Source organism: Apteryx mantelli, chromosome 11, assembly GCF_036417845.1.
Source record: "Apteryx mantelli isolate bAptMan1 chromosome 11, bAptMan1.hap1, whole genome shotgun sequence".
Classification (NCBI taxonomy): Eukaryota; Metazoa; Chordata; class Aves; order Apterygiformes; family Apterygidae; genus Apteryx; species Apteryx mantelli.
In genome coordinates this window covers 18,456,357-18,479,070 of record NC_089988.1, presented here as the reverse complement: position 1 = coordinate 18,479,070, position 22,714 = coordinate 18,456,357, and the positions used below count along the sequence as shown (strand labels likewise).

At 53.6% G+C, this 22,714-nt stretch overlaps 1 protein-coding gene across 1 annotated transcript; it reads left to right on the top strand.

Moving 5' to 3' along the window:
• Positions 1-7,075: 7,075 nt before the first annotated feature.
• On the top strand, positions 7,076-7,999 carry LOC136993159 (olfactory receptor 14A16-like; the record flags this gene model as incomplete). The annotated part of the gene is made up of 1 exon (XM_067303169.1): positions 7,076-7,999. A coding segment is annotated over exon 1 (924 nt), but the record flags the coding sequence as incomplete, so codon positions are not given.
• Between the last annotated feature and the right edge of the window lie 14,715 nt (positions 8,000-22,714).

The following is a 22,714-nucleotide window of genomic DNA, read 5'->3' as shown; positions in this document are numbered from 1 at the left end:
CTCTGCCCCCCAGGACCTGCTGTGCCCTTCAGAGGGGCTGTGGCTGAGGAGCGAGTGCCTAGAGCTCTGCAGCCCCCTGCGACAGGCACTGCTGCGGGGTCACCCCCAGTGTGGGCTGCTCTGCTGTGTGGGCTGGGGAGAGGGCAGGGGAGGTGGGGAGAGCTGGGGAGGGTCTGGTCTGGTCTGGGAAGGGCCCAGGAGAGGAAAAATGCCAGCAGTCAGCTACTGCGTGTGAACGGCAGTGTGGGAGCACACAGCCAGGTGCTTGCAGGGCAAATGCAGGTCTCCTGGGAAGGGCACCAGGACATGGCAGGTGCAGGAGAGAGCCCAGGTTGTTCCCTGTGTTGCATGGACACACTGGGGAAGCTGCGCCAGGGCCATCGTCCCAGAGCAGCCCCTCACATCATCCCTTTCCAGTGCTGGCTGCTCACCCCAGCTGTGGGGTTGTCCATGGCCACCTCCATCCTGCTGCAGGTTTCTCTATCCCAATGGAGGGGAAAAGGCCAGCCTTGCATGACTTCTCTTCTGCACCAGATCCTGGCAGATCCCGGAGCACGGCTGTTTGCTGACCCCCATGTGGGGCACAGCCCTGGCTGGGTAAGGATATTTTTACATTTGCTAAAGACCTTAGGCACATCAGAGTGCCATCACCCTCATGCCATGACTTTTTGTTTGTGCCATACTCATTTGGTATCATGTTGTAATGTACAGGAGTTGTAGGCTGTGAGCAGGGCCCATTCTGGACAAGCAGTCACTCATAAAGAAACCTTGAACTGAAAACCTTTCAGGCCCAAGAGGCAACCTCACACCACTAGGAGGGGGCTGGTTCTGGGGAGGCCATGTCAGGTGCTAACCCACATGCAGAAAAGGACTTCCTGCCTGCAAGAATTGCAGTGCCTATCACCAGAGAGGACAGAATCACAGAACCATTCAGGATGGAAGGGACCTTGGGAGGACTCTAGTCCAACGTCCTGCTCACTTAGGGATCCACACTGAATTCACACCAAGTTCCTCAGGCCTTTGTCCAGCTGCATCCTGAAAGCCTCCAAGAAGAGTCCACAATCCCTCTGGACGCCACTTCAAATGCTTCAGGATCCTCATTGATTTTTCTCCCTTATATACAATTTTAACAGCACTTGTGTCAGCTTTGAACTCTTTCCTCTCATTTTCCTGCCATGAATTCCTTTAAAAAGCTTGTTCATTGTCAGTGGCAACTTTGAACTGGGAAGCTGCTATGAGTTCCCCCAGAAACCTTCCCTTCTCTGTGCTGAATAAACCCATTCCCTCAGCCTCTCCTCACAGGGCAAGTGCTCCAGTCCCCAACCACCTTGGGGACCTGCCACTGAGCTCACTCCATGTGATCAACAGTGTTCTTCTACAGGCAGCCCCAACTGGACACAGTCTCTGGATGGGCTCTAACAAGTGTTGAGTAGAGGGGCATAATCACTTCCCTCCATCTCCTGGCTGTGGTCCTGTTCATGCAGCCCAAGATGCTGTGGCCTCCTTTGCTGCCAGGGCACGCTGCTGGCTGATGTTCAGCTCGCTGCCCACAAAGACTCCCCAGCCCATATTATTGCAGGGTGTTGGTCTACCCCAGGTGTAGGACCTGCACTTGTCCTTGTTGAATTTCACAAAGTTGGTGATAGATTGTTCCTCCTGTCTGCTGAGGTCCCTCTGAATGGCAGCCCTCAAACATGTGACTCTTCCTCCTGACGAGGTGTCATCTACAAACAAGATGAGAGTTGCATCCTCCAGGACACTGGTGAACCTGTCAGACAAGACAGGTCTGAGTATAGACCCCTGCATACTCCACCTTTACCTGGCTTCCTGGTAAAGCATGACCCATTCAAAAAACCCTCGGAGCTCCATCATCCAAACAGCTTTTTATCCACCTGAGTGTCTACCCAACTTATCATGATGCCTTATTGTATTCAAGAATATTCATGGAGACAGTGTCCAACACCTTGCTAAAATCATGGTAAATGACATCCAGAACTTTCTGCTCCTCTACAATCACAGGTCTTTTATCACAGAAGGCAATCAGGTTGTGCAGGAATGTTTTACCTTGGGTAAATCCATGCTGATTGTTCCCAGGCACATTCTTCATGTGCCCAGAAATGTGATGTGAGAACATTTGCTGCATGACACGCTCCTTACCAAAGTGAGGCTGAAGGGCTTGCAGCTCCCTGGGTTGTCCCTGTGGCCTTTCCTGAAGATGGGCACAACACATTCCTTTTTCTGGTCATTGGGACCTCCCTTGATCTACACAACCTTTCAAAAGGTGATAGAGACTGGCGTTGATATGACATTGGCCAGCCCTCTCAGTGTCCTCATGTGCAGGCCATCACATCCCAGAGACTTGCATGGGTTGAGTACTTACAAGCAATCCCTCACTCAACCCTCATCCCCTGCTGGCTGTTTTTCTCCTCTGGAGCCCTGACTCGAGGCACAACAGCTCAGGAGACCTTGCTGGTGAAGACTGAAGCCAAGAAGGCACTGAGCTTCTCAGACCCATCTGCATCTGCTATTACTAGAGTCCCTGCCCCATTCATCAGTGAGACCAGGTGTTCTTTGATTATACTTTCTCTGTTAGTGGAGTAGTAGCAGCTCTTCTTCATGCCCTTGATGTCTGCTGCAAGTGTCTGCCCTCAGAGAGCTTTGGTTTCACCATGCCTACTTTGGTGGACAAGAGTATCCTGTTTAACCAAGCCAATCTCCCAAGATGTCTCCTAGTTCTAATGGGTATTGCTATGGACCATCCTTGTGCTTGGTGGCTGCTGTCCTTAAAGACCTGCTGGTTTTCCTAAGCTCCTTTGCCCCTCATAGCTGCCTCCAATGGGATCCCCCACCAGTCCCCTGGAGAGGACAAAATTTCCTCCTTTGAAGGCTGGAGTCTGTACACTACTATTGTCCTTCCTCATTGCCCTCACGATCTGGGACTCCACTATTCCATAGTCACTGCAGCCAGGGTTTCCACAGATTATCACAGCCCTCATCAGTGCTTCCTTGTGTGTGAGTACCAGGTCCACGTGAGTGTCACCCTTACTGGCCCATCAGGGAGCTGTGCTTGGAAGCTGTCCCTGACACCCTCCAAAAATCTCCTGGACTGCTTGCACCCTGAAGTTTGCCCTTCCAATGAATGTCAGCGAGATTAAAGTCCCCCCAGAAGAACCAGGCCCTGTGATCCACTGACTTGCTCAGGTTGCTTAAAGGAGACTGCATCCACCTCCTCATCCCCATTGGGGGGTCTGTAACTCTCATCACAACGTCACCTTTACTCTGATGCTCATGCACAAGCTCTCACCCAAACCCTTGTCCATCCCATACAAGAGCTCCATCCATCTGAGCTGTCCCTTCACACCAAGGGCATCCCCCCCCTGCTCATCTTCCCTAACGGTCTTGCCTGCAGAGCTTGTACCCTGCCATCACAGCCCTCCAGTCATGGAAGTGGTCCCACAGCATCTCAGTTATTCCAACCATGTTTCAGACCTGTGACAGCTTGTGTATCTCCATCTGCTCCTCTCTGTGCCTCTCAGGCTGCATGCACTTGTGTATATTGGGTTGCAGAGCCTCAGCTATGGCACAGAGAGCAGACTGGTCATGGTGCAACCTGTTACCAAGATCCAAAGACACTGTGTGTACAGTGGTCCAACTTCAGAGCAGAGCCATGCTGGCCTAGATAGCAGGTGGCAATGTAATGGTGCAAGGAGGTTCCCACTGAGAGAGAGCAAAGCCTGCAGTGCCCAAGGCCAGGGAGAAACAGAGCTGGGCTGTGCAGGAATGGCAGGAAATGGTTTGGCTGCCTGAGCTGATTTGTAGCACCTTGGGGCCTGTGACAGAGGTGAACCAATCTCCAGGCAGGACAAGGTGCCACTGAAGAAGTCCCTAGGCCTGTGTGGCCTGTGATCCAGGCACCCTGAGGTCATCATTAGACCAGTTCCTGTTCATATCACCTGGTAGTGAGAAGAGGTTGCAGCAGAGAGGAGCAAGAAGGGTTTGAGAGTGCAGAGACTAGAGCAGAGACCTTGGTGGGAGGTGCCTCTCCCATTTATGAAGCACGCTTGGCTGTAGATCAACAGGACTTGGCCTAAAGGCAGTGGTGGGATCCAGTTCTCTGGACACTGGTAGGAAACCTGAATTGCCCTGGGGCACTTGCCCAGCAACCACTCCAAAGGGGCCTGGTTTTCCTAGAGCTCCCGTGATGTACCTGCTAGAGACACGTGGATGGGCTGGACCCCCCAGGCATCCAGCATGGCCCTGCAGGCCTATTTCCATGTCACTGAATCAAGTGCCTGCACTGGATGACATCAACTCTTTGCAATGTTGGGATCTGCATGTGTCTCAGCTTCCTAGTGAGTGCAGCTCTGGTCGCAGTGGGCAACTAGTATCATTGCAGGTACCAAGGCAATTCCCTGCCTGGCCCTCAACTCATGCTCTAGAAGGATGTGGGTGTCACACTTGCTCCAACAGAGCAAGCAGACACTGGCACATGTCCACCAGCACATCTATCTCTTCCAATGTCACCAGGTGTTTGTGTGTGAGCAACTGACTCTCACCCTCATCTCCACTGATTATAACAGGAGCATGGACCAAGATTTCACATGCAGACATCCGTGCTGTGCTCCCTTCTGCCTGGGACAGGGGAATCCCACCCACTTTGTGTTTTTTATGAAACTCACAAGAAGGATCTGAATCCCACAGCAGCCCAGGGCCTTCTAAAGCACCCTGAGAAGCCCAAAGCGACTCCTCTGAATCAACACCTAAACCATGTGTCAATGAGCTCTATTCTTGTCTCCATCTAGGTGTCCTACCTACTTAAGAGATGGGAATAGGAGCTTCCAGAGTGGGACATTTCCAGCTATCATAGATAGCCATCCTCTGATGAAATAAATTGCAGTGCTGGAATCAGTCTCTCTCCACTCTTTAGCAAAGGACAATAGCTGATTATTTTAGTCTACCTCAGTGAACATTTCCCAGGAGGATGGAGCAGAAGACCTGCATGGTCATGCATAGACCAAGATCTCGCATGCAGACATCCATGCTGTTCTCACTTCTGCCTGGGACAGGGGAATCCCACCTCCTGTGTGTTTTTTGTGGAGCTCACGGGAGAATCTGAATCCTATGCCAGCCCAGGGTCTTCTAAACCATCCTGAGAAGCCCAGATTGACTCAACTGAATCCATACCTGAACAATGGGAAAAGGAGCTCTATTCTTATACCCATCTAGGTGTCCTGGCTAGCTAAGAGATGGGAATGGGGGCTTCCTGAGTGGGACGTTTCCACCTTTCGTAGACAACCATCCTCTGATGAGACAAATTGCAATGCTGGAATCAGTCTTCTTTCAGTGCTTAGAGAGGGACCATCAGTGATTACTTTAGTCTACCTCAGTGAACATTTCCCAGGAGGAGGCAGCAGAAGGGACAGAAGAAATCATGCCTTCAGCTGGGCCTTTGGTCCTGAGTGGGGCCAGACTCCTGGGATGGAGGGAGCTCATGGCAACCAGGCAGCACTGCTGAGACACAGCGCTGTCAGGAGCAGCTCCTCTGCAAAGAGCAGCAGGGCTCCAGGCACTGCCTGCAGTTTCTGCCAGAAGATGAGACAAGACAGGGAGAAGTGAAAGGCAGCGTGCAGCGTAAGGAGAGAGGAGAGCTCCTTGTGGGAGAAATCTTCACAGCCCCTGACACAGTAAGTCTCTGGCTGCAGGGCAATGCTACTGCAGTTCCTGACAAGGTCTAGAAATCCATCCAGTCACACGATGGATTTTTAAGGATCGCTCTATCAGTTTCAGCTTTACAGAGTAGGAGGAGATGCTTCAGAGCAGGGATTCCCAGTCACAGTGCCACAGGGACACAGCATGCTGCTACCTTCTCCCAGGGACGCTGCATTGGGGTGAAACCTGGGTGTGCTCGCAGATCTGTCCAGGACTGAAATTCAGAGCAGTATCTCTGCGCCCCAGGGTGCTGTGTGCCCAGCGCAGTGACTCTGCTGCCCACAACGGTCAGCACTCAGCCTTCCCGGGGACCTTCCCACAGGGTGAAGCTCTGGGCAGGAGGAGAGATTCCTGGCAGGGCAGCTTGAGCCTCCTGTCAAGAGGATGCTGCATGGGTCATGTCTGCCTGCATCTCCATCTCACTCCGAGGACATTTCTAGAGGGGACTTTCCAAAAGGAAGGTCAGGGCAGGGGATACATGAAAGGGAAGGAGCTGTCAAGAGTCTGTGCTTTCAGTTTGATTCTCTCTGGGTGGGGTGAAATGGGATTGGATCTGTCAGCTTTAGATAGGGGACTGAGACAGTGACACTGACAGAGGAGCAGTTCTGGGAGGGACTAGGCAAATGCCTTCATCCACCTCTCAGCCTAAGGACAGAACCAGCATCACCTTTCCAGCCTCAGCAAGGTTTCTCTCACCTGCTCCAGAGCACCAGCAAACACGGAGGTGCCCTGGGCAGTGTCCTGCCCCCGGGAGATTTCTGCAGGGCAGAGTAGAGCTCACAGTGGGTGGGATGGGGTGTATGAGCACTGAGAGGGGAGAGATGTGGGGACGGACAAACAGCTCCCCGCAGGGACATCTCCAGGCAGCAGAGTCATGCTCAAAGTGGGAGAGGAAACTGTCAACTCCAACATCTCCTCTCCTCTCCCAGCCAGCACAGCCCTCTGCTCTCAAGGTTATGGGGTCCAGATAAAGGAAACAAAAGAAGCCTTAAAACTCTTAATGAACCCACATTATTTAGAAGTGCGAGTGAAGATGCTGAAAATCCCTTCAACAGTATGTGTGGATGAAGTCTGACTCGAACTGGGAATATAGATTTTAGTCACCCCTCTTCCCATTTACACAGTGCTGTAGGTCAGGGCTGACTCCTCTGGAGCTCATGGGCAGAAGTCCCTACTCCTTGTGTCAAACTCGGCCAGCACAAACCAGAGCTCAAGCCATGGAGCTCAGTGACACTGCTGCTGAGATGGGGAGAGGTAATGTGTGTGTGTTTGGGGGAAGTTACGAGAAAGTTGCTCAGAGAAGTCTGTCCTAACTTGTCAATGTGTCTCCTTCCTCAGACAGTCCCCCTGTGCCCCAAAGGAGCAAATGTCCAACAGCAGCTCCCTCAACGAGTTCCTCCTCCTGGCATTTGCGGACACATGGGAGCTGCAGCTCTTGCACTTCTCACTCTTCCTGGGCATCTACCTGGCTGCCCTCCTGGGCAACGGCCTCATCATCACAGCCGTAGCCTGTGACCACCACCTCCACACACCCATGTACTTCTTCCTCCTCAACCTCTCTGTGCTGGACCTTGGCACCATCTCCACCACTGTCCCCAAATCCATGGCCAATTCCCTGTGGGACACCAGGGCCATTTCCTACTCAGGATGTGCTGCCCAGGTCTTTTCCTTCTTTTTCTTAATTTCAGCAGAGTATTATCTCCTCACAGTCATGGCCTATGACCGCTACGTTGCCATCTGCAGACCTCTGCACTATGGGACCCTCATGGGCAGCAGAGCTTGTGTCAGAATGGCAGCAGCTGCCTGGGGCAGTGGTTTTCTCAAAGCTGTCTTGCACACTGGGAACACATTTTCCTTACCGCTCTGCCAAGGCAACACAGTGGACCAGTTCTTCTGTGAAGTTCCCCAGATCCTCAAGCTCTCCTGCTCAGAATCCTACCTCAGGGAAATTGGGCTTCTTGTGGTTAGTGGCTGTTTAAGCTTTGGGTGTTTCATTTTCATTGTGGTGTCCTACGTGCAGATCTTCACTGCTGTGCTGAGGATCCCCTCTGAGCAGGGACAACACAAAGCCTTTTCCATGTGCCTCCCTCACCTGGCTGTGGTCTGCCTCTTTGTGACCACTGGCCTGCTTGCATACCTGAGGCCCGCCTCCATCTCCTCCGCAGCTCTGAATCTGGTGGTGGCTGTTCTGTACGCGGTGGTGCCTCCAGCAATGAATCCTGTCATCTACAGCATGAGGAACAAGGAGCTCAAGGAGGCACTGAAGAAACTGGTTCAACTTCTTCTAGTTCAGCAGCAATAAGCTGCCCATCTCTCCTCACAACCAGCTCCCAGTTTATCTCAGACAACTCTTGTGCTTTGGGAGTTCTGTCTGCGATAGTCACGTTTGTGAACAAATGTTTGAATTCATCCCACCTCTCCAGAGGCACAAACCCTGTCCGTCTGACCCAGGGGCTTTGTGTAAATCTGCTGAGCACTGTGTCAGAGCTGGCCTCCCTTGCAGCATCTCTGTAACAAAAGGGGATTTCATCAGTACACTGCCTGAAGACTGGGCTCTTCTTCCCAAGCTGGAGCCAAGAATGCGCTCAGGAAATTGCACCCAAAATGGCCCTGTTGTCATGCCTGGGTTTTCCATGGGCTAAGGAGGATGTGCTCATAGGGTGATGTGTGAGGGAATGAGGGCTGGATTCAGCCCTCACTTGTGGGTGCCCAGTGGCCCTGGGGAGTGTGAGTGCTCAAGAGGTATCTGCTGGGGGCTGTCTCAAATATTAGAGGGGTGGTGAGAGAGGCCCATCCTCTGGAAGGCAATATGGAGCCACCAGGTGAGCAGAGGGGATCTCCAGGGACAGCATGTTGCTGGGATGGGCAGTGAGTGGATATTCACAAAACTAAGTGGAGTCACCCAAAGTCAAGGGCCAAACCAAGGTATGCACCAAATCAGGGCTCTGCAATCTCAGGAGAGGCAGTGGGGACTCCTCAGGCACAGGGAAGGCAGCCTCAAGGGTGGTTCATGTCACCTACAATGAAAACCATGGCTGGATCTAATGACCCACCTGACCCCATCCTGAGCCATTGGAAATGCCTTGTGATTGCTCTGAGCATCTTTCACAGCCACAGACCCCTTGGGAGGGGGTTGTCAGGTGCAGTGATGCTGGGCCAGCCAGGTCTACCCTGACCAGCACAGCCAGTGTGGAGTCGCCCTGGGGGCCCCACAGCCCACTCGCCCTGCAGAGCAGCACCGCCAGCCCGGGGAGCACAGCAGAGGGGTGCAGAAATGGCTGGGCAGGCCAGCATGGACACGCTGACCTGGGGAAAGGCTCTCTTGCGAGCAGAGACGTTTCTTGAGAAGAGCAAAGGAACAATTGTGTGCTTGCAGAGAGGAAGAAATGAAAACCTGTTTCTATGTTTGTCAACTCAGGGCAGGCTGCTCTTTTGCTGGACACTTTCACTAACCAAATCCGTTCATTCTATCATATATCATCGTTCCTTCCCTTTCCTCTAACCATTTTCCAGTTTCCAGTTTCCAACCAATGTTGAGTAACCTTGGTGTTCTGCTTGAGAAAGCTGTCGAGCTGATGCAAGGTTACTCCAAGTGATACTGATGGATTAAATGGTGCAAAAGAAGACATTGTTTGTTCAGTCATATGAGAAGTTAACCAGAAGTCTGTGTGGTGATTTGGTCAAAAACATAGGTCCCATCACAATGGCTTTTGTTGTCTTCCATGTCTGGAGTACCCATCTCACTCAGTTGTCAGAACCACGTGCAGCTTCCCATCCAGTGCGTTACTACATAGAGCTACATTTAGACTAACTTTAGATCTTAGGGTTAGTATAACATTATTGCCTACAATCAGTCCTTAACCTCATGCTATTACAGATGGTGTTTCTCTTATAACTATAGTTTTGAAGATGGGTTGTGACTGATCTTCAATACCTGAGTTGTCCCATGGGCAACGTGAAAAGGCAGAATGTGTTAGAGACATGTTTCAGGTGTGTTTTCCAGTTATCAATGTTCCCATGGTTAGCAGGTAACACCATATCTCCCTGCAAGAGAAGACACCCAGGTCTTGGACATAACCCAGGCCTCACTTACAGTTAAATTACTCTCTTCATTGTCTACAGCATCCCATGCTCCTTTTCCATGGGAAAAGAGCAGAGTCACCCAGACTGATCCCTGAGCTGGATGTTTAACCACAACCTCACCTCCAGGACTTTGATGGGGTTTTATTTCTGTTTTAACAGGGATTCATGCAGCTACTGACACAACCCCCTTATCTATGGGACTTCCCATGGCAGTTTGTCACTTATTTAGCCACCTTACAACTTCTCACAAGTGGGATCCCCACTTCGAAGTATTCTATGAGAGAAGAGTCACTCTTGTGCAGCTCTTGTTTCTGTCGGCCACTCCATCGTTCTACTACTCCATTACTTGGAGGTTGATACCATAGGTGAAAAGTCTACTCTCCTCTGTCTGAAGCACGCCACGTTTGCAGTTCTTTATGCTTAAAATGTGTTCCATTATCAGATTGGATTTCTCTGGGAAAGGGGAAAGTAGCAAACCAGTGGTTCAAACCAGCAAGGCTTGCTAGTCCAGTTGCAGCTCAGGTGGGGTGCACATTCCCTCTGCCGATAATTATTTCTGCTCTGGCAAGGATTTATTTCCAGCCTTCAGGTGTTTGCATGAGTCTGGAGTGGCCTAAAAAAAAGGCCACCCTCTGGTTCCCTTTGTGCTGAGATAAATTCTGCTTGCTTTGCGGCAGCTCTGGTCCATCACAGCCTGCGTTCTTCTCTGAACATTCCTCCATGGTAGGAATTGGTTGGTTGGTCACAATACAAGATGCAAGTAGAGTTCAATTTCTCAGAAGATGTTCTAGGCTACCAGACTAGAATGCACATAGGTGCCTTTGTCAAAATAAACACCTGTAGGTACAAAAAGAGGCTCCTAGTCTTAAATAGGGTCAAGTATGAAATTCAAAGAACACAAAGCTCAAGGGTTTGAAAAGGAAGGATTGCTTCTACCCTAAAAAAAAATCTTAATTTAATAGTCATCTCAGAGAAATTTCTGTTTGAGTTCACATGAGATTAGCTGTTTTGCTTTTGTAAAGCATGGGTAAAGTTTTTTTTTAAGATTTACAACAATTTTTGTAGGCAAAGGATAGGCATCTTCTTCCAATTCTAACCATGCAGGGCCAGGTACAGCCCTTTCCACCCTGCTCTCCCCCAGCACCTCTTCCCTGAATTCAGGGTGTCCTGCACAATGTCCTTCCTTGTGAGTGAAGGGGGACCGCAGTTCTCCAAGAAAGAGGCTGCAGCCTCAGCACTTGTGGCAAGGGGTCGCACAGCAAAATGGCCATGGGAGCTCCCTGCCCTGTTGCTGCTCATCTTTGAGAGCTGCTGGGGGGAGCATTTGGTGTTAGGAGTTGTGGGAGGGGTTCCCTTGCAGGAGTGGTCCCTCCCGGAGAGCTGGAGTGCCCTCCTGTGAGGCCTGGACTCCCATCACAGAGAGCATTGGGGACTGTCTGCCTGCAGCGCCACCAAGGACAGAGCCCCAGGAAAGGTGCAAGATGCACAGAAGAACATGGGAAGGGCCCAGGGGGACAGGAATCCAAAGGGGTCAGGAAATGGGATGTGTGGGAAGGCCATGACTTCCAGGTGGGAAGGGTGTTTCTCTGGTCTCCCACCAAAAGGAACCTGATGATGACCGACCCTGGCTTTCCATTGCCAAAGTGTGGTAGGGAAAGAGCAGCCTCCATGAGCAAATGCCACCGGTTGCTGTAGCTGTGTGCCAAGTGCTGTGTGCCAAGCACTGCCTTGGCCTGCCTTGCCCTGTGCTGGGGGGAAATGGCTCGAGGGGGCAGAGCAATCCCAGAGGAGGTTTGCCTGCTCAGCTGAGGACCAACAGTGCCTTCTTCCTGCTGCCAGGCTGGTGAGGGGGGCTCCGAGACACCTGTGTCGCTGGATCTTGCACCAGCTGGCAAGGCTGCTGAGAAGGGAAGACTAGTTTTGTCAGATGCCCACCAAGGCTTTCTTCATTGAGGTGGGCCTCAGGGCAAGTGGTGCCTCTCTGGAGGTGCCTCTAAATGCTCTGCTGGCTCATGCACATGGCTGTGGGGTGATGTTGGTCAATGGAGCTGGGGCAATGGAGCTGGGGCACTCCTCTTAGTCGCCCTGACTTTGGCTCATTTCTGCTGGGCTGCCACTTGTAAACACTTGGATTTCGTGCCTCCTTTGTGGCAGCTCTGTGTTCAGTTGCTCTTCCAAGGGATGGGAACCAGAGGCTGCAGAGGGTTCAGAGACGGGAGGAGGAGGCGAGTGGTGTGTGCAGTGTGCTGTGAGGCCCAGGGCTGGGAGCAGGGCCTGGGGGTGTCTCCACAATCCCTGCTGCCTGTGCGCTGAGCTTTGTCAGGGCCTGGTGCCCTTTCCCTGAAAGGTGGGTGTGATCCAGGGCTGCCCGGTGCAGGCAGTCCTGCCAGCTCAGCCAGTCTTTCATTGCTGTGTGCATTTCAGCTGCTGGATTGCCCTGACCTTGCCCATGTGGATGATGCCATCCTGCCGTTCCTCCAGAGCTATGTCCAAAGTCAGAGCCTGAAGATGTGTGGGCTGGCATTCAGAGGCCTCATGAGCCTGTCGCAGAGACCCGAGATGGTGAGCAGGGGGGCAGCTGGGTGAAGGCATGCTGGCAGCCTGGGGCTTGACAGGAGGTGTTCATCTGCCCTGAGTCTTTCATGCCAGGCACTTGGCTGTGCTGCACAAGCACAAAGGCACCAGAGCCCACCAGAAAGAGTCCCCACTGATGGCACGTCTTGGCTGTGCAAGGCAGAGATCCAGGACCAGCGCCAGGCAAGCCAGCTCCAAATGGCCTCAGTCATGGGAGTGCTGTGGCCAGTCACACTACAAGAGGGACGATGAGGCAGAGCACAGGGTCAGGCTAACGTAGCCGGCTGCTCCTGGGCCTTGAGGCAGCAGCCTTCCTCCAAGTAGAGGCCATAGCATGCTGAGGGCCCCCTGGGAGATCTCTGCCCTGCACTGCAGCCTCTGTGCTGTGGGTGTGTGCAGAGCCCTGGTCCCGGACACTGAGCCCTGATGGGAAGTCGGCACCCAGAGCACTTTTGGCAGGGGGGTCTGGCCTTGCTTCACTGAAAGGAAGTTGTGTGTTTCACACAGGCAAGGAGGATGCAGAGCCTGCTCCCAGACATCATGCAGTGGCTGCAGGATGCTGGCAGGGACATGCAAGTGGGAAGCCTGATGTTGCTGAGAAACATCCTCAGCCCCCTGCGCCAGAAGGGCTCCAGCCCCATTGCTCTGCAGCTGGCTGAGAAGCTTCTGCCAGCTTTGATGATGGACGGCTGGTGGGAGAGCCAGGGGCTCTCCTGGCGTGTCCAGGGGTCTGTATGCGTGGCTATGGGTGCTGTGTGTCCCTCTGCACATGTGCCCATTGGCATGTCAATTTGCGCCTCCTGCCACAGGCCCTGCTGCCTGTCAGGAAACCTTTTGCCCTGTTGTTCTCAGGCCATTCTCTGTGCTGGCCTTGGTGTCCTGGGCTGTGGGACTAGATCAAACCAGCCCCCTCTCTGCCCTCGGCTGCTCTGTCTCATGCTTGACTCCGTGTGGTGCTTTCCTGGCCTGGGGCAGAGATGAACAAAGAGGCAGGAGCAGGCTAGAGAGTGAGGGAGAGGCCGTGTCCCCGGGCTGTCCCTTTCTGTTATCCTCTCCTGCGAGGGGGCCCTGATGGAGTCTTAGGGAAATCCAGAATGTTCTCTCCAGAGGCACAGGGAGACAGAGGCCAGGGAAGCTTGCCCTGCTGCTGCCGACAATCCTCATTCTCCTGGCTGCCTTCCCAGCAGCTTGTCGCCAGCTCTGACCTCCAGCCGGGCTGGGCAACACTTGTGCCTGGAGAGGGTGAGGCCTCACAATGGCAAACCCTCTTCTCATGCCCACTTCCTGGAGTCATTGCTGAGGCCTCCCCTCCTCTCCTCCCTGCCCACAGGAAGACAGCCCCGTGTGAGAGCTCTCCATCCTCCTCTGCAAAGACCTGATGGAGATTGTGGTGGGGAAGAACAAACGGTGCATGAAGCAGCAAGTGCAGAGGAGCCTGGTCCCACTCTTCCTCCACATGAGTGACCAGATGCAAGGAGTGGCCCAGGTATGGACCAGGGATTTGGGAAAGCAATGGTGACATCCCTTGGGTGGGCCAGAGCGTCAGGGCAAGGGCTGTTGACAAGTGTCCCTTTGAATGCATGTCAGCATGAGGTCCAACTTCCTGAGTCCCCAAGGACAAGGCAGAGCTGCCTCTGCCTTCAGCGAGGGACAGACCCAAGCTGCATCTCCTCATTCCGGGCTGGGAATGGCTTGGGGCCTTGCCAAGATGAGGGGGACACAGGGTGTCCTGCCCCAGCTGTGGTGGCATCTCCTGGTCTCTGCTGCTCTGCAGGCCTCTCAGGAAACCCACACTCTGTCCTCTGCTCCCTCTGAACCTCAGTACCACACAGCTTCTAGCTGACAGTCATGAACAGGAAGGAAGAGGAGGCCAATCCTGCGAGGAGGGACAGGCCTGGCCTTCTGAGGAGGCTCGGTACCAGCCCCCTGGCTTTGTGCTGTCTCCAGCTGCTGAGGGAGAGGAGCAGAGCAGAGCAGTACCTGCACCAGAGCCTGCCGTACTTGGAGAACCCTGAAGCATCATTGCTGGAGGCAGCTGTGAGGTTCATGGGTCAGCCACAACCCCGGTCGCATCCCTGCCCACACAGATGGGCTGACAGGAGGTTCTTCAGTCCCTCACACCACCTCTGGATCCTGCACCCTGGGGACTGTGCTTGGCCTCATAGGCAAGCTCAGGAAGTGTGGGCTAGATGAGCAGACAGTGAGGTGGATTGAGAACTGGCTGAATGGCAGAGCTTAGAGGGTTGCGATCAGTGGCAGAGAGTCTAGTTGGAGGCCTGTAGCTAGCGGTGTCCCCCAAGGGTCAGTCCTGGGTCCAGTCTTGTTCAACTTCTTCATCAGTGACCTGGATGAAGGCGCAGAGTGCACCCTCAGCAAGTTTGCTGATGATAGCAAACTGGGAGGAGTGGCGGATACCCCAGAGGGCTGTGCTGCCATTCAGAGAGACCTGGACAGGCTGGAGAGATGGGCGGAGAGGAACCTCCTGAAGTTCAACAAAGGCAAGTGCAGGGTCCTGCACCTGGGGAGGAATAACCCCATGCAGCAGGACAGGTTGGGGGTTGACCTGCTGGAAAGCAGCTCTGCTGAGAAGGACCTCAGGTTCCTAGTAGACACCAAGTTAAGCATGAGACGGCAGTGTGCCCTTGTGGCCAAGGCAGCCAATGGTATCCTGGGGTGCATTAGGAAGGGTGTTGCCAGCAGGTCGAGGGAGATGATCCTACCCCTCTACTCAGCCCTAGTGAGGCCACATCTGGAGTACTGTGTCCAGTTCTGGGCTCCCCAGTACAAGAGAGACATGGAACTACTGGAGGGAGTCCAGCAGAGGGCTACGAAGATGATTAGGGGACTGGAACATCTCTCTTATGAGGAAAGACTGAGAGAGCTGGACCTGTTCAGCCTGGAGAAGAGAAGACTGAGAGGAGATCTTATCAATGTATACAAATAACTGAAGGGAGGGTGCCGAGAGGATGGAGCTGGACTCTTTTCAGTGGTGCCCAGCGACAGGACGCGAGGCAACAGGCACAAACTGAAACTCAGGAAGTTCCATCTGAATATGAGGAAAAACTTCTTTTCTGTAAGGGTGACCAAGCACATGAACAGGTTGCCCAGAGAGGCTGTGGAGTCTCCTTCTCTGGAGATATTCAAAACCCACCTGAATGTGATCCTGTGCAACGTGCTCCAGGTGACTCTGCTTGAGCAGGGGATTTGGACTAGATGAGGAGGTGCCTTTCAACCTCAACCATTCTGTGCTTCTGTGAAGGAGCAGAAGGGTCCCGAAAATTGCATCACTCCTGGAGCAGAGCAGGAACTGAGTGCAGTGCATTGATTGCTGCGAGCAAAGGAGTTGGCCAACAAGACACTGGAGACAAGAAGGTGTACCGCTATCAATCAGATGAGTTTTCCAAAGGAGGAAAAGGAAGTACAGGGGGCCTTGCATCTGTCTGTATATACATAGAAATGCCAGGACTAAGGAAGATGCAGAACAGATGCATGGACACCCATCCTGGGTACTAGTCTTTCCTTCTGCACAACAGGAAATTGTTCCCAAAAAAGAAGCAAAAGAAACCCCCCTCACCTCAGGTTCTTCCTCCAGACCAAGGGTTCCTCCCCACCAGTCCCTTGAACAGGCCAAAGTCTGCTCCTCTGAAGTCCAGGCTCTGTACTCTACTACTGTCCTTCCTCACTCCCCTCAGGAATTGGGACTCCACTTTCTCATGGTCACTGTAGGCAAGGCTGACACTATCCCATCCCTGATCACTTCCTCCTTATTTGCAATTTCCAGATCCAGGAAAGCATCATCCTTATCTGGCTTCTGCATGTCCATCTGCTCACGCCTGTGCCCCAGGCTGCATACACTTGTGTATATTTGGATTGCAGAGCCTCAGCTGTGGCACAGAGCACAGACCAGTCATGGTGAAACATGTTCCCAAGGGCCGAGGACACTGTATGTGCAATGGCCCCACTTCAGAGCAGAGACGTGCTGGCATGGATAGCAGGTGGCAATGTAAAGGTGAAAGGAGGTTCCCACTGAGAGAGCAATGTCTGCAGTGCCCAAGGCCAGGCAGAAACAGAGCTGGGCTGTGCAGAAATGGCAGGAGAGGGCTTTGCTGCCTGAACTGACTTTGTTGCATCTTGGGGCCTGAGACAGAGGTGAAACAATCTCCAGGAAGGACAAGTGCCACTGAAACATTCCCTGGGCCTGGATGTCCTGTGATCCAACCAGCCTGTGGACATCACTAGCACAGTCCCTGTTCACATGATCTGGGGGTGAGAAGTTCTTCATGGAGAGAAGAGAAAGAAGTGTTTGAGAGTGCAGAGACTAGAGCAGAGATCTTGGCGTGATGTGCCTGCCATCTATGCAACACTATTGAATATAGACGGGATGGACTTTGCCTAAAGGCAGTGGTGGGATTCAGTTGTTTGGGCCCTGGTAGGAAAACTGAGTGGCCCTGGGGTGCTTTCCCAGCAACCACTCCAGAAGGACATGCCTTTCCTGTAGGTCCCCATGCTGTATTTGCTAGAGACCTGGGGTTGTGCTGGACCCTCCTGGCATCGGACATGGCCTTGCCTATGGCCTATCTTTATGTCACTGAATCTAGTGTCTGCACCGAATTGCGTTCAGTGTTTGCATTGTACAGATCTGCTTGTCTCAGCTTCAGAGTGAGTGGAGCTCTAGCTGCAGTAGGCACTAGGGTCATTTCAGATGGCCAAGGATATTCCCCAACAGGCCCCCAACTCAGATTCTAGAAGGTTTCGGGCATCATAGTTGCTCCGTTAAAACAAGCAGACACTGGCACATGCCTTCGACCACCTCTGTCTCTTCCAATGTCACCAGGTGTTTGTGTGTGACCAGCTGACTCCCACCCTCCATCTCCAGTGATTACAACGGGAGCTTAGACAAGGAGCTCCCATGCAGACACCTCTGTTGTGCTCACTTCAGGTTTGGCAAAGGAAAACTCACCTCCTGTGTGTTTGTGGAGTTCACGGGAGGGATCTGAATCCCCCTCCAGCCCACGGGTTTCTAACCTGGCATAAGGTGCCCAGACAGACTCATCTGAATCAATACTTGAACCATGGGGAAAGGAACTCCCTTCTTGTCCGCTTCTAGGTGTCCTGCCTAGTGAAGGCATAGGAATAGGGGCTTGCAGGTGCTGACGTTTCCACCTCACACAGACAACCACTCTCTGATGAGACAAATTGCAATGCTGGAATCAGTCTTCCTTCAATAGTTAGAGGGTGACCATGAGTGACTATTTTAGTTTATTGCAGTGAACATTTCCCAGGAGGAGGGAGCACAACGGACAGAGAAATTCATGATTTCAGCTGGGCCTCTGCTCCTGAGCAGGGACAGGCTCTTCAGACTGAGGGAACTCATGGCAAGTGGGCAGCACTGCCAAGGAACAGCTGTATGCAGGAGCAGCTCCTCTGCAAAGAGCAGCAGGGCTCCGGGCACTGCCTGCTGCTGCTGACATGAGAGGAGAGAAGGCAGAGAGAAGTGCAAGGCGGTGTGGAGTGGGAGGAGAGAGGAGAGCTCCTTGTGGGGGAAATCTTCACATGCCTTGACACGGTAAGTCTTTGGCTGCAGGGCAATGCTACTGAGGTTCCTGGACGGGTCTTCTGAACCCATCCCATCCCATCACTGATAGGACTTTTAGCTTCTCTCTCCTGCCTTCTCTAGTGCAGAGGAGGAGGAGGTGCTTCAGAGCAGGGATTGTCTCCCATACCATCTCAGGGAAGGGCATCCTACTCCCTTTTCCCAAGGAAGCTGCATGGTTGTGAAGCTGGGGTCTGCGCAGGACTGTAATTCATAGCGCTGCCCCTATGCCCCACATTGCTGTATTCCACGGTAAGTGACTCTGCCGCCTGCAAGGGTCAGAACTCAGCCTGCCTGGGGAGCTCCCCACGGCACTGCCAGGAGAAGCTCTGGGTGGGAGGAGCGACCTCTGTCAGGGCAGGTTCCTTCTCCCACTGACAGGGTGTTGCATGGGTCAGGGCTGCTCATAGCGCTAGCTCATACACAGGACGTTTCCGAAGGGGCTTTTCAAAAGGAAAGTGAAGGCAGGGATTTCCTGAAAGAGAAGCCAATTTCCTGACATGGTGCTTTGTATTTCCTACCACCTGGCAAGGGGAAAACGGAAAGGGAGCTGTCAGGCTTGGACAACAGACTGAGACTCATTAACAGTTTCCAGGAGCAGCCAACGTGTCTGCTAGGAACTTCTGAAAGTTCCTTCCTCCTTCCTTAGACCCCTTAGTCTATAGACAGCACCAGCTTCCCCTTTGCTGGCCTCCTCAGGGTTTATCTGACCTGCTCCTTAGCACCTGCAACCATGGGGATGGCCCTGGGCAGTGTCCTGCTACTGGGAGGTTTCTGCAGAGCAGACCTGAGCTCCCTGAGGGAGGTGTCGGCACTGCAGGGCCTGACCATGACTTGCTCAGCTCCATCCACCCATAATGTTTCTGTTTGCACTTCCCTCTCATTGCCTGCCCATCTCCGCTGCCTGGAGCTGTCCCTGCTGGCAGCTCTTTCTCTGCCCCAATGTCTTTTCCTGGTCAGTGCTCACAGACCCCCTCCCACCCTCTGTGTGCTCATTCCTGCCCTCCACAAACCTCCCACAGGCAGGGCCCTGTCCAGGGGCATCTCTGTGATTGCAAGGAGGAGGTCAGGCAAACCCTCACGAGGCCAAGAAGGTGATGCTGGTGCTGTCTGTAGGCTGAGGTGGGGATGAAGGGACTTGCTGAGGTTTCTCTCAGACCTTTTGGGGGTGTTCAGCGGCAGTTAAGACACCGGCCCTGTGTGTCCTGCATGGTGTTCCCTTCCTGGCAGTGAGAAGCCCCAATCCCCTTCCAACCTGTGAGGCTCCTGGCAATGCATTTCATTAGGGTGGGGAATGAGCTGACTCTCCTTTTGGGAGAGTCCGTCTTTAGGACCCTTGACTGCTTCTTGGGGCTGTGCTGCCAAGCTGCAAGCTGCCCTCCAGAAAAGCACAGCTTCCCTGGAGCGTTTCCGTAAGATCTGAGAGTCCTTGGTCTGGTTTTGTGAGTCAGAAACCTTGTCACACTCTTCATCACTCTCTCCATCTCGGGGCTGAGAGAGAAGGACAGGGTGAGGACAGGGTCTATCTCACTGGGACAGAGACATCTAGAAAGGGTCAGGTCACCCCCTGCCTTCACTTGACTGTTTCTCTGCCTTGCTGGAGTGGCAGCTGGTGTGGCTGATTCAGATACAGACACCTCTGTTCAAGAGGGCAAGGCTGGGGGAGATGAATCCCTCACAAGGGTCTTCCTCTTCAGACACAGCCATATTCAGCTCTCATCATGGTTAACAGAGAAACTTCCCACTGGTACCTGGACCAAGTCCCCTGCTCCCACCTCCCATCCCCAGGTATCCCACCACATAGCAGGGTCAGTTTGACACCTCCATTTACACCCCCCAGCAGAGCAGGACTGACTCCTCTGGAGCCCATGGGCAGAGGCCCCTGCTCCGCATGGCACCCTCAGCCAGTGTAAAGACACCTGCAGAAAGGGAGCTGAGCGAAGGTAAAGGGCAGAGGAAAGGTGGGGGTTTCTATGAGACACAGAGTGGGTTTGGCTCAGAGAAGCCTGCTCTAACTTGCCCCTGTCTTTTCCTCCTTGGACAGTCCACAAAGCCCCGAGGAAGCAAATGTCCAACAGCAGCTCCTTCAACGAGTTCCTCCTCCTGGCATTTGCGGACACACGGGAGCTGCAGCTCTTGCACTTCTCGCTCTTCCTGGGCATCTACCTGGCTGCCCTCCTGGGCAACGGCCTCATCATCACAGCCGTAGCCTGCGACCACCGCCTCCACACCCCCATGTACTTCTTCCTCCTCAACCTCTCTGTTCTGGACCTTGGCTCCATCTCCACCACTGTTCCCAAATCCATGGCCAATTCCCTGTGGGACACCAGGGCCATTTCCTACTCAGGATGTGCTGTTCAAGTCTTTCTGTTTGTCTTCTTCTTAGCAGGATAGTATTTTCTTCTCACTGTCATGGCCTATGACCGCTACGTTGCCATCTGCAGACCCCTGCACTATGGACCCTCATGGGCAGCAGAGCTTGTGTCAGAATGGCAGCAGCTGCCTGGGCCAGTGGTTTTCTTTATTCTTTGCTGCACACTGCTAACACATTTTCCATACCACTCTGCCAAGGCAACACAGTGGACCAGTTCTTCTGTGAAGTTCCCCAGATCCTCAAGCTCTCCTGCTCAGACTCTTACCTCAGCGAAGTTGTGCTTATTGTGGTTGGTGCCTGTTTAGGCCTTGGGTGCTTTGTTTTCATTGTGCTGTCCTACGTGCAGATCTTCACTGCTGTGCTGAGGATCCCCTCTGAGCAGGGCCGGCACAAAGCCTTTTCCATGTGCCTGCCTCACCTGAGCGTGGTCTCCCTGTTTATTAGCACTGTAGTTTTTGCCTACCTGAAGCCCCCCTCCATCTCCTCTCCAGCTCTCGATCTGGTGCTGGCCATGGTGTACGCGGTGGTGCCTCCAGCAGTGAACCCTCTCACCTACAGCATGAGGAACAAGGAGCTTAAGGAGGCACTGAAGAACCTGGTTTGGTTGGTGCTGTTTCAGCAGCAATAAGCTGCCCATCTCTTCTCACAAGTGATTTCCAAGCCATTTCAGGGAACATTTCCAGTTGGGGCATTCTATCTGTGATAAGCATGTTTGTACACAAACATCTGAATTCATCTCTCTTCTCCAGAGGCACAAACCCCATCTTTCTGACTCAGAGGCTTTGTGTAAATCTGCTGACCACTGTGTCAGAGCTGGCCTCCCTTGCAGCACCTCTGTAATAAAAGGAGATCTCCTCAGCACAGTGCCTGAAGTTTGGGCTCTTCTTCCCAAGCTGGAGCCAAGAATGTGCTCAGGGATTTGCACTCGAAAAGGCCCTGTTGCCGTGCCTGGGTTTTCCATGGTGTAAGGGGGATGCGCTCATAGCGTGATGTGTTAGGGTGCCCAGCGGGTGCCCAGGGCCCCTGGAGAGGGTGAGTGGTCAAGTGGTATCTGCCAGGCACTGTCCCACATATCACTAGGTTGGTCACAGATACCCATCCTTCTGGAAGGGAGTATGGAGCCACCTGGAGAGAAGAGGGGATCTCCAGGGCAGCGTGTGCCTGGCATGGGCAGTGAGTGGAGACTCCCAAAACCACGTGGAGTCACCCAAAGGTAAAGGGCCAAACTGAGGAGCATACCAAATCTCAGGAGAGGGAATGAGCTGGGCCTAATGACACCTCTGAACACATCCTGAGCTATGTGAAATGCCCTGTGATTGCTCCAAGCATCTTCCATAGCCACAGATCCTGGGGAGGGGGGTGTCAGGTGCAATGATGCTGGTCCAGCTGGCTCTGTCCTGACCATCACGACCAGTGTGGAGTCACCCCAGTGTGGGCCCGCTCACCGTGCAGAGCAGCACCGCTAGCCCACGGCCCTGTGGGAACACAGGGGAGGGCTGCAGGAATAGCTGGCCAGGACAGCATGGACACACTGACCTGGAGAAAGGCTCTCTGGGAGCAGGGACATCCCTGGAGAAGAGCAAAGGGGCAATTGATTGCTTCTGTGGGGGGGAATAAATGAAAACCTGTTTGTGTGTGTCATCTTAGGGCAGGCTGCCCTTTCACTGGAGGTGCCTGAGGAGCCCCGGGGCCAGGACTCGTGTGCTGTCCTGAGGAGAGGGGCTGCCCAGAGGGGCTGCAGGCAGCCAGGGGTAAGGATCTCCTGATCACGAGAGCAGTGGAGACATGGAGTGAGTGGCCTCCATTTCCTTGTGCCATTGCTGGCCCCCAGCCCGGGAGCTGATGGGGAGGCTGACACCCCTCTCTGTCCCCCAGGACCTACTGTGCCCTTCAGAGGGTCTGGGGCTGTGGAGTGAGTGCCCAGAGCTCTGCAGCCCCCTGTGGCGGGCACTGCTGTGGGCCACTGCCAGCTTGGGCTTCTCTGGTGGGTGGGCTGGGGAGAGATCAGGGGAGGTGGGGAGAGCTGGGGAGGGGCTGGTCTGGTCTGGGAAGGGCCCAGGAGGTGAAAATGCCAGCAGGCAGCTAGTGCATGTGAACGGCAGTGTGGGAGCACATGGCTGTGTGCTTGGAGGGCTAATGCAGGTCTCCTGGGAAAGGCACCAGGACACGGCAGGTGCAGGAGAGAAGAGCCCAGGTGGTTCCCTGTGTTGCACAGACACACTACGGAAGCTGCCCCAGGGCCGGCAACCCAGACCAGCCCCTCACATCACCCCTTTCCCATGCTGGCTCCTCCCCCCAGCTGTGGGGTTGTCCATGGCCAGCTCCATCCACCTGCAGGTCTCTCTATCCTGACAGAGGGGAAAAGAGCAGCCTTGCATGAC